This window comes from Stylophora pistillata, chromosome 11 (genome assembly GCF_964205215.1).
Source record: "Stylophora pistillata chromosome 11, jaStyPist1.2, whole genome shotgun sequence".
NCBI classification, from domain to species: Eukaryota; Metazoa; Cnidaria; class Anthozoa; order Scleractinia; family Pocilloporidae; genus Stylophora; species Stylophora pistillata.
The window spans coordinates 27268981-27281594 of NC_142529.1; the positions used below are offsets into that span (position 1 = coordinate 27268981).

At 40.1% G+C, this 12614-nt stretch overlaps 1 protein-coding gene across 1 annotated transcript; it reads right to left on the minus strand.

Annotated features, from left to right (window-relative positions):
- Positions 1 to 3040: 3040 nt before the first annotated feature.
- On the minus strand, positions 3041 to 4702 carry LOC148720928 (melanocyte-stimulating hormone receptor-like). The gene has a single exon (XM_088739275.1). The coding sequence runs from the start codon at positions 4369 to 4371 to the stop codon at positions 3421 to 3423; it is 951 nt and encodes a 316-aa protein (XP_088595401.1). The 5' UTR covers positions 4372 to 4702; the 3' UTR covers positions 3041 to 3420.
- Between the last annotated feature and the right edge of the window lie 7912 nt (positions 4703 to 12614).

The following is a 12614-nucleotide window of genomic DNA, read 5'->3' on the forward strand; positions in this document are numbered from 1 at the left end:
GAGGCATTGTATGTCTGTAAATTCAATGTTCAGCGCCGAAAAAGCGTCGAAAACGGAACGAGCAGTCGCTGATTTAGACGGTGTAAAAAAAGCGGTTCTCGGCCGCTGCAGCATGTTGTTTTCAATAAAAGCAGAAACCCGCTTGTTTGGCACATCATTTCCAATATTTCCAGAGGTACGTGCAGCTCTCGACGCATATGATTCTCCATTTACGATCGATGAGTCTTCAATGGTTCCATCGGCAACTAAATCTTCTAACAATCCCTCAGTATTCATACCTGAATCCATAAATGGCACACAAAGCAAATGAAAAAAAGGCCCAAAGGCCAGACTAACCTTGAATCGACAAAGTTAAACTTTGGGTAATCGAGGAGCTCAAAATCTCACGTCTGAATTAGTACTGTACAGTACTGTACTGTACATGTACCTGTATTTCATTTACGCCATTGATTAAAGGTAGCGTAGAGGTTAACTTTACGGTTTACGTGAGCGTAAAGTCGCATAAATGCAAACTTACGCTGCATTTAAGTCGCGTTTAAGACGTAAATTTGCGTTTTCGTGCTGTGGCTTTACGGCTCGGAATGCTGGAGAATGACAGAACAAGACCTCTCAAGACTAGCATCCTTCCACACAGCTAGCCTCAGGAAGATTCTGAGAATCTTTTGGCCTCGGAAAATATCAAACGACCAGCTACTGAGAAAAGCCAAGCAGGAGGATATTCGTACACTTGTCGCAAGGGAAAGATGGAGGTGGATTGGACATGTGATGCGGAAGCCCATTCACGAAATAGCCAGAATTGCAATGTACTGGACACCTGAAGGCAAACAAAGCAGAGGGCGCCCGAAAACAACTTGGCGCAGGACTGTAAAGAAGGGACTAAGGGAGCTCAATTACAGCTGGAGCACCATTGAAAAACTGGTTAAAGATAGGCAGGGTTGGAAGGATTTCGTTGCTGCCCCATGTGCCACACAGGCATGATGGGCAGTAAGTAAAGTAAGTAAGTATATTACTTTAGTAAGACCTATTCTTGAATACGATTCCCAGTGTGGCGTCCATACTTAGTAAAACACATACTAACACTTGAAAAAGTCCAAAGGAGGGCATCTTGTCTTGCGCTTGCACCATGAAATGCATGGACAAATGGAGTACGAGGAACGCATGAAATTTTTGAACTGGCCCACTTTAGAGAAGCGGAGACTCTTCATTTCACTTATAGAATGTTAAAAAGTTATTTTTGGCCTAAATTACCCGAAGTTCGGGGATTTTTTCGAACTCACTCGAGAAAAAAAGGACACGAGCTAACCAGTTTTTTAAATTGAGTGTGAAAAATAAATATTCATTTTTTTTTCGCATAGTGAAAGAATGGGATAATTTAATCTGTTTAAAGCGAGGTTAAAGTATGTTTAAATATGTGAATATGTAAATAGCGATAGGCAATAATCAATGTATAAACTTTTTTTTTATGTTTTACTTATTAATTCTTTCTTGGAAATGTTTTAGGGTGAACTACGTGTTTCCTTTTCGTGATGTAATTAACTTACTTTTATTTTCTTTCCCAGGAAAAGTAACGCATTGCAGACACGTTTGTTGTATCTCGATCGCTCAGTGAAGCGTTGAGGAGATTAACACAATAATAGGCAAACTAAAAAATTCGCGGTAAAAATGGACAAAACCGGATAATGTGCTGAGAAGTAAGACAACGAATCAAAAGACAGCTTCCAAAATTATGATTCGAGCTGATTGCAAATGTTTTTATAACATAACCAAAGTAAAGCACGCGCTGTGATTGGTCAATTTAGCGTCCCCCATTTGCCTATGGGTGTACGCTGCTGACGTGAGCAAATGCAAAGACTATTTTCCCGTAAGCGCCTTTTTTTTTTGGTCACGTAAGATTTGTTAAATAAAAGGGAACTTTTTAGCTACAATGTATCAATGTCATGTTATACATACGTGGGATTACCAAGAAAGCAGCAAAGAGAACCTATTTCCTTGTTCAGCTAAAAGAGCTCACGTTCCACCAAAAGACCTTTGCCTCTTTTACACGGCATGTGTACGATCCCTAATCAATTATGCAGCACAAGTTTTTCATTACTCTCTCCCTGAATACCTCCACCAAGAACTAGAACGTATTCAGGAAAGATCCATGAGAATCATTTGTCCTGGTTTGCAATACGAACAGGCCTTAGCTATTATGAATCTTCCAACTGTGAAAGACCACCATGAAAATATGTGTACAGCAACATTTCGCAACATAATGAACAATCCTCAGCACAAATTAAGCAAACTTTTACCACCCCGCTATGTAGGCTCTCATAAGTTAAGGCACTAGCGTACCTTTGCTTTGCCACTTTTCAATACAGACTTAAAAACAGCTTTTTTATTGCTTCGGCCAGAATAGTCAACAGCCTCAAATAATGTACAATTTCCCCTTAAGACGAACTACGTATTTATTTAATAATAAGATGAATACATGTACATAGTAGTTTTTATTTTACATCTGTGAATACGCAATTCAGTTCATGCTGCGAAGTATTTACCAGTAAAGCATCTATCTATCTATATAAAACAAATGGTAAACACCACAGCAATACTCAAGAGGCTAGAGTCCCTCTCGGCTATCGCCTTGAGCGACTCTTACGCTTCTTTCGTGCTTAGCAACCTCCGCGTGCATCCATAACTCAATAGTGTACGCTGTGGTGTTTACCATTTGTTAATTGTACTTGGAAAAAATAGAGGGAAAATTCGTTTTTAGCCAAAGTATGACAAATTTTGGTTTGACGGCGAATTCTAGATCTTAGTTCGAATCTGGACGCCAGTACCAGTCGCTTTTACCAAGTACTACAGGCTACGCACTTAGTCTCGATCGATCTGAAAGAGAACTCTGTTGCAACTGATGATGGTAAATTTTATTTCAAATCCTTTGCCAAACCCAGTTGACATGTGCAGGTGAAAAATCATCTTCACATATTTATAAATATCACGAATATTTTTCTACTAACCAAAAAAAATTGAGGACCAAAACTAGACCAGCTCGGTTGGATATATGGCGCCAACATTAAGCGCATTTCACTGATTAGCGAGAAATAAAAAATTTGACATGTTTTAATCGTCACAAACAAATACCTCAAAATGTCTTTGAAGAAGAATAAATATGACAGTAAAATGCATGCATATATTTCTTCGATTATGATTAGATATAATTACGATAAAGTTTGAATTAGTAGCACGAAAAACAGTTATAAGAAATATAGCTCCTGTTTCCATTGCTTTTATTTCCGCATTTTACCTGCGAACTTCGAGCAAAAATTTCTTTGAGCTGTCTCGTCCCATCTTATAACAAAGATAAGTATTCTCTGACAATAAACGCGACTTTATGGTCACCTTTGAAAGTCTTCAATACAAGTATAACTCATGAGGAATCTAACTCCATGGACAGCAAAGTGCTTGTCTGATTGTTTGCTTCACTGCTTGTCTTACTTCGCTAATCTTCCAGCAGTAGAGAGATGGATTTAACGTCGAATTAAAGCAAATTAAGACACCTGTTACTTCCCTTATGACTACTAAGTTTGACGGAAACGTTTCAGTGCTCAGGTTAGTGATTACAGCTGCCACTATGAAATATGGGGAACAGCAAACTACCAATGCTAACTGCATCCACAGTGCACTGTACACTGGCTTTTTGTATCGCGCCATGTTCAGTGCATTTGGTTGGCTCGGCTGTTGTTGGACATGATCTTGTACCTGAGCCTGATGATAACTGAGACCCCGAAAAATTTTTATATGGGAGGCGACTGAAATAACAAAACAGGATGGTATAATTATAGGGACAGACCAAATAAGTATACGGAAATCTAATGTATAGCATAAAGCAGCAACAATAGATATAATCCAAACGGTAGCTACAATGATGTATGTGCGCTTCAAAGTTACAATTTGTTTGTATCTCAGCCCCAACAACAGGGCGAGAAGTCTGTCCACGCTTATGGCCGTTATGGTCAGCAAAGACGCTCCACATAATACATAAGCTGTGGTGTTGGAGGACTCAAATGCGTGTCGACAAAGATTCCAGTGTTCGTGGACCATGGACATCCAAAACGTTGCACGGCAAGGCTGGGAGACAAGACCAACCAACAGATCAGTTGTAGCCAGACAACGATACAAGAGTTTGGATGGTGGATGAAGGGAAGATTCTTTGTGAAGAGCAACAAGGATGAGAGAATTTCCAAGAAATGCTGTGATGGAGAGGAGAATGTGAAGTACTGCGAAAGAAACTGATTCTTGTTGAAGTCCACCCGCTATAGGAGGGGAGCATGGCAGTTCTTCAAATGCTTTCGCCTGTGTGCCACCTTTCGTGAAATTTGCTGTGGACATTGTTCTATCTTCGCTTCCTTTTTCTAGCAGGTTTTCTGTGATTGTAACGAGAAATGAGGCTCGGACGGGACACGCCTACCAACGATCGATGAAACCCTATTTTCTAGAGAATTTCCACAATCAGAATCCTTCACCTGCGTTTAAGCATTTAAAATTCGTCAGAAAACTCTCTGTTGTATCAAAAAATTACCAGAACCTGCGCGGTACGTCAGTTAAGAAAGAACGCTATAATACAAATGTGGAGACATCTGTCATGAAACCTTCACTGACTGGATGCTAGTCATATCATATCATTTTTGTGGATTTGCCAGACAACAAGACAAGAGTTTCGTCGGCGGGTGAAGAGAAGATTTCTTGCCAAGAGGGAACAAGTTTCCCTTAAAAAAACAATAAAAATGAAAAAAAAAAAATCAACGAAACCGTGAGTGTATCAACTGAGTAATTTTAAGCCTTAAATCGTGCGACCAAAACGTTCTTTTTTTCTTTGTCTGTTTGAAAGATTACGAACACATCACACACCCGAAGATCTTTTCAGTAACTTGCCCTATTTCAAGTTAATCAAAAAGGAACAAAAAAACATGAAGTTCTATTTTGAAACAAAGGTGTTTAATATAGGTCATAAGCGGCTGTCTCTCTTATTTCCACCAGGTCAATTTCGCGTCAAGAATAATTTTTACCTGAGACACTGCCAACTGAAAAACTTTACTTAGGAAAGAACTAAATTAGATTTAGTTTGACTCGAAATAACTTTCTGACTACATTTGGGGCCATAATTATTTCCTCAGTCCATAGAGACCGTCGCAACGCCCCCAAAATTGAAAAAAAGACATATTTTGCAACATTGTAGATTGTCATTGAACCTTTTTTCTAGGAAAATTTCACTTCTCGAAAGCGAGAGACATTATCTATGCTAGAAATTAATCTATCGTATTTCGTGTCTTAATAAACAGTTCATCCGTCTTTCCTAAAGTTTGTTTGACGTTGTATGTAGCAAAAGATAATATTTGTCTTGACCTGCCAAGCCAAAATCTCGTAAACTTCACTTTGTTAAAAACATTTACACAGAAACTTCCTTAATAAAGTTCATTCAAGTATTAAGTAAAGCTCATTCTTTCGCAAGAGTTTCCTACTTTGTATTCCTGCAACTTATATTTAAAAAAATCAAGTGAAGCGGGGATGTTTATTAACTAAAATTGTTGTGCGTCACTACTAAGTGTTAGAACATAGCTAGCAGAGTCGCGCAATCAAATTCATTATACGTGAGCGTGCTCAAAATCCCGATAGTGCACGCTGATAGCGTCAGCAAATCCGACCTCGCCAGAAATTTTTTTTTCGTGCAAACGGCCATTGTTAGCGCGGGGAAAAATAATATATTTCGCGACAATAATGGATACAAACAGAAACTCGGCCTACTAGTCCGAAAAGAAAGACGATGTTTCGACCTTTTCCCTTGGGCTAGAGTTCTTAAATGAGGCAGAAAGAGAGAAAAACCAAGGAAAATGAGACTCGGCATCAGCGCCGTCACGATTCGCTTCAATTGATATTGTTGTCCGTTTTTCACGTCGGATTTGATGCACAATTCCACCGGCTATGTTCTAAAGCTATCGCCTCGGGCAACTTTTACGCTTCTTGAGTGCTCTCCAAACTTCCCGCGTGCTCCATAACTCGATAGTGCACGCTAAAGCATGAACCAATTCTTAATTTGTTCAATCTCGAAATGAATTTGCACAAGGAGATAAGATTATTAAATTTTGCTTTCATTATCATTTTACAAAATAATGGAAAAGCCATCCATATTGAGGAGACCTAACGTCGGTAAAAGCTGTGAGGGAGTGGCGAATGTTGACAGTAGACAAATAAATTGGCTACTGTTTTACCTAAAAATCTTCCTCAGTAGAGTTCCCTTTTCTTAAAGACTCCTTATATGAACTGCTTACCCTGTCGGCATGAACAACACGAAACAGATAATCAACAACCATAACAAACGCATCCTAACAGCATCTATACAGTCTGATGACACCACCGCCACCGCCACTACCATTGATAACAACAAGACATGCAACTGCCGACAAAAGAACACATGCCCGCTCGACGGAAACTGCCTGCAACCATCAGTAATCTACCAAGCCTCCGTTACACGCAAAGACAACAACACGACAGAAACATACATCGGACTCACAGAAGATGACTTCAAAACAAGATACAGAAACCACACCGCACTATTCCGCCACGCTAAACACAGAAACTCTACCGAACTCAGCAAGCACATCTGGACCCTCAAAGACAACAACATCGATCACTTTATTTCCTGGCGCATTCTCTCATCGCACTCACCGTATAACAGCTCAACTAAAAGATGTAACCTCTGCCTCAAAGAAAAATTCCTAATCATCTGCCGGCCCGAACTATCAACACTAAACAAACGTAATGAACTTGTGTCTTCATGCCGCCACAGAAGCAAAGCCCTCCTACGCAACAACTAAACTGTCAATTTCGCGCTGCATAAATTAGACTAGTTAGATCATGCAAATTATATTGTAGATAAGCAATGGTAAAGTTTATTCTCATTAAATCCCCTGATGAGTGGGCGACCACGAAACAGGCTTGTAGGGATGAACTTGTAGTTTACTTGTCTTTTTCCTCCCACAATATATACTTCGCTCTACTTCTATGTATTGAGCACTGTTCTACGAGAATCAAGTCACACTTATATATATATATATATATATATATATATATATATATATATATATATATATGTCTATATCTAATGAAAACTTTAAAGGAAAATTGTAATGATGAACTCCCAGCAACATTTACTACTACAACAATATACAGTTGTAAATCGTGTCGTAAAAGTGTCAAAAAATGCTCTTAGCGGTTTTAGCTGGGGTATCGTTTCTTATTTTGAACCAAAAGAGGGTAACGATTCTTTTAAAAACTAGCAATTCCGTACTACTCTTCCCTTTCTGTCAACAATGCGCAAAAAGAAGTAAATAACTGAAGACGAAGACCCCCAGAAGGCTGGCGTTTCTTTTGGCCTTTTTTCAGTGACACCAAAAGCTACTCAGTGTTTACTTTAGCCGGGAAATGTATTTGGCCGTGGTTTTGTTATGGCATCGCTCGATATAAACACTTTACACGGCCATATTGACGAGCTTAAGATATTTATAGGTAGGTAAAAACTCGCTATATTAGCGATCAATGAGACCAAGCCTGATAGTTCCATCGGTGATTCAGAAATATATCTACCGGGATTTGACGTCTTCAGAAGGGACCGTACCGTCAACGGGAGATGCGGTGGCGGTGTATGTTTTTATTTACGAAACAACGTAAATTACCATGTCTTGGAGGAGTTCGGTGCTGACCAACTTGAATGTCTTGTTATCGAAATCACTAGACCGCATTCCAGACCTTTTTCAATAGGTACATGGTACAGACCGCCAAGTTCCCAACAAGAAATTATTAATCAATTTGAAAACCTTTTAGATATAACTGTTTCAGAACGCAGCGATTTCTACCTACTCGGTGGCCTGAATTGTGACATGTTGCACGATCGGTGAAACAACCACACGTCGCCGCATTTAATGAACATATTTGATGTTCACGGATTGAGTCAAATGATTTCTGAACCAACTAGGATTACATTGATATGACGAACATTGATTTATCTTTCTATAAGTAATAATCCCAAAAAATATTTAATTCTGTGTCGTTCATCGTTGCATTAGCGATCATTCACTTGTGTTTATGACGATAAAGATACGCTATGAACGTCCTGATTCGCGCTGCTCTATTGAAACTCGCAGTTTTAAGAATCTTAATATCGACAAGTTTCTACATGACCTTGTACGAAAACCATGGGATTTAATTGGCTTAGGGTCAGATGTGGGACGCATGGAAGACCTTAAAGACGCTCCCAATGGATTTCACAAGTGCTGATGCGTAAAATCCACAAACGAAATTATTTTAAAAAAGAAAGCTGCCGGCAAAAATAATATTGCTAGGTGGGAACAGTACAAGCAGGCGCAAAATAGTCCATCAATCGAGATCGGAGATGAAGGGTAGTCAGAAAAAGGCTATTAACACTTGATTGACAATTTATTTTATTCTATATCATACTCCTGGGGAACCCATAGTTACTCTCGGCTAGGCGTTGAGCTTGTACAACACTTCCTTTCTGCTCCCCAAACCTTTCGCGTACTTCCTATCTTTAGAACCGCACGCCGAGACAGGAACCTATCACAGAATCTAGATTGTCAAAAATGAAGACAAAACAGCTCGGCTAGACACTATCGGCTTCGCTGTTAGACTGGAGTGTCATCAAAAACTAAATTATTCATATCGTTTTCATAGCATGTCACTTTATTTTTTTATTTTTACTCCATTGCTTTTGTTACAGACACCGGGATGACTGACTCAGGCTCCAGGCAGAGATTGAGCAGGTCCCAATGCAAGATCTTATCATCATCATGGGGGATCTAAATGTCAAAGTTAATGCCAATAACTCAGCCAGGCACAGAGTGATAGGAAGACACGAGAGTGGTATCATCAATGAAAATGGAAAACGGCTTGTTGAGTTTTGCACAACTAATAATTTGGTGATAGGGGGCAGCCTTTTTTAACACCGAGAGATCCATAAAAGCACATGGTGATCCCCGAATGGCAGGGATAGAGATCAAATTGACCATCTGCTGATCAATGGAGATTTAATTTAATTTAATTTGATAATAAGTTCTTATACAGCGCGTTAAAATTGAACTCTATCCGCTTTACAATTACAATTCAATAAAAATCCTATACATGCAATTATCGCTGCTCTATGTAAACTAACGAAGTATTATGTGTTATACATATATCTGACAACGCACGATGTCAAAAAAATCTGGTGGCTTAATTTTTGAAAAGATAAGTTTTCAATAAGCGTTTAAAGGAGTCACCAGATTCAGCGTTTTTTATGCATTCAGGTAGTTGATTCCACAAATACGGTGCAGCGTAGGAAAATGCTCTTTGCCCATACGTTTTACTTCGAATTGTTGGGACCTCAAGTAGATTCATGTTTGATGAACGGAATCTTCCTGCTGGAATATATCGACTAAGAAGTTCAACAAGATAGGTTGGAGCCATGTCATTTAGTGCTTTGTATGTTATCAACAGTATCTTGAATAGAATTCGTTTTGTGACGGGGAGCCAATGAAGTTTCATATGGAAAATGGCAGAGATCCCTTCCGGATGTCAAGGTGAGGAGAGGATCTGACATTGAAAGTGACCATCATCTCGTAACAGCCTACCTTAAACTGAAATTAAAGAATGCAGGGCGTCTAACCAAGGGGCGCAGCCGTTTCGATGTGAGCCAACTGAAACACCCAAATGTGCGAAAATATTTTATCCTGGAGGTGCACAACAGATTGGAGGCTCTTGTGGAACTCGGCGGAAGGGAGGATATTAACGATGAAGGGGTGAAAGTAGACGGGGATTAAAGAAGCCCGTTGAAAGTTATAGATTCGAAATCCCAACGGCTTAAAGAATAGCATCAAGAAATGTATCGGGCAGCGAAAAAGGAGGTAAAACGCCGAGCAAGAGCAGATAAACGAAAGTACATGGAGAACCTTGAATCCCAGGCGGAAGAGGCAGCTGCGCGCAATGAACAAGCAACAGTATAAAAGATCACCAAGATAATAACAAGTAAGTGCCACACAACCAACGTGCTTGTAAGGGATATGTACGGTATCCTATTAACATCAGAGGGAGAGCAACAACGGCGATGGATGGAGTACTTTAGAGAGCTTTTAAACAGACCACCACCAACAGTAATGCTAAACATCCAGGAAGCCGCAACTGACCTTGACATCAACACAGACGTTCCAACTAGGAGGGAAATCATCCAAGCCATTAATTCCCTGTAGAATGGAAAAGCTCCTGGCCATGATAATCTAAATGCCGAGCTGTTTAAAGCAGCCCCTGAGCTTGCGGCAACCATTCTGACCCCTTGTTTACAAAGATCTGGGAACCGGAAGAAATTCCGACAGACTGGAGCAGAGGAGTGATAATCAGGATACCAAAGAAAGGGTCTCAAGGTGATTGTAACAACTGGCGAGAAATTACCCTTTTCTCTGTGTCGAGTAAAATCTTTTGCAAGGTCATTAAGCAGCGCATCACCAAAGCTGTTAACGACATCCTGCGGAACGAGCAATCTGGATTTCGCAAGGGGCGTGGATGTACGGATTTTATTTTCACACTGTGGAACACACTTGAGCAATGTACTGAGTGGAAGAGGGAGTTGTATGTAAATTTCATCGACTATGAGAAAGCGTTTGACAGCATTCGTAGGGACAGTCTTTGGCAGATTCTGAGAGCATATGGCATTCCACAAAGCATTGGTAATATCATAAAATGCCTCTACTCATGTTGCATCAGTCAGGGGGATCTAAGCTTTGAAGTTAAAACCGGTGTACGGGAGGGATGTGTCATGTCGTTCATGCTATTCAATCTTGCTATCGACTGGTTCCTTTGTTGAACAATGGAAGATCAGCGAAGAGGCATGAGATGGACCCCTATTACTACGCTCGAAGACCTCGACTTCGCAGACGATTTAGCCCTATTGTCCCACACTCGACAGCACATTCAGGGGAAGACAGACCGGCTCAGCATGTTCAGCAGCCAGGTCGGCTTGAGAATTAGCTTGAAGAAGACGGAGGCCATGTGTGTTAATGCCCCTACCCCAACAAAGATCTGGGTAAGAGGACAGGACATTCCAAACACCAACAAGTTTACATAACTTGGAAGCGTGCTCTGCCAAGATGGAGGTACCACTCTAGATATACAAAGCAGATTGAACAAAGCAGGATATGCCTTTCTGAATAAAGGCTGATAGTTTCTAAAGAAACTGTTTGGGGCTGCGTCGGTGGGGGTAACGAAATAATTTGAATATATCAACAAAGTTGAAATGGTAAATTGGCCACCGTTACGATTATAAGACTATTATAAGGTATCAACGAACGCTTTTCATTCCACTAATTTATTCGTGTTTTTCTCGTTGCTTTGTTCCCACCAATCACGTAGCTTCTTTTTCTTCCTTTAAAAGCACACACAACCCACAATTCCCCTATTCGCTTCGACGAAGGGCTAACGCTCGAAACGTCAGCTCTTATAATCGTAATGGTGGCCAATTTACCATTTCAACCTGGTTGATATATTCAAATTATGCCTTTATGAGCTTAAGATCAGTGTGGAGGTCAGAAAACTACAGCAGAAAGGCGCAGCTTATAATCTATAAGAGCTGCGGATTGTCAACTCTCCTTCACAGCATGAAAATCAAGATTTACGAAAACTTAAATGTTGCGTAAATCTGCGTAGAGTTTTTTACGAAGCAGCTTTACGGAAGCGTAAATGTGGCGTAAATTTGCTTAAAGTTGTATGACCAACTTTATGCTAGTACTTAAAGTTGTTTAAAGGCGATTAAAGTTCAATTTACACGGTCGGTACGTAAAGTTGACTTAAAGCTAGCGTAAAGGTGTCGAATCAGCTTTACGCTTGTTTACCTCGCCGCTTTAAGTGCTCTTAAAGATCAACTTTATACTACCCGCGTAAAGGCACATTAAAGGTCGGTATGTAAATATATTATTGAATGTCAATAACATTCAACTCCATCACTAAAACTTGATGAAGACTATGCAATCGATTCGTACAAAAGCTTGCGTATGCAAATATAGACCCTGCTCGCTATGCCATGATAATGAGCCACAACAAGGGCGAAACAGCTGTCCATGGCTGCCACTCTACGGGTGATATGGTTGTGCGCATGCGTACAATATTAGCCGTACCAGGAGATTGTAATATAAGTGTGCTTTAGTGCTGTCATTAGTGTTTACTATTTTTTGAGCACAGAGGTTACAAATGATCTTCTCTCCATACGCACGCAATGGGAGAACGGTTTTATAGTTCTTAACAGCCACCACATGTTTAATGTAGAGCTAGCGAATATATCGGATGCTTACCTCTTTCACGCCATCTCTTAACTTAGAATTCAACCTTAGAGCGCAAACGAGAGCTAGCTGGCTACACTATGCTGAATTGTTTTAATTGGGCCGAAGTGATCACTCACGACTAATGATGTATGAGTAATTTGACCGTGCGTCACTGTACCGCCAACTTAATGCTAAATATGATTCCCTATAAAGAAGCGTAAATTTACATTTACAGAACCATTAAACTGCCTTCACGCTGCTGTTTAATAGCGGCTT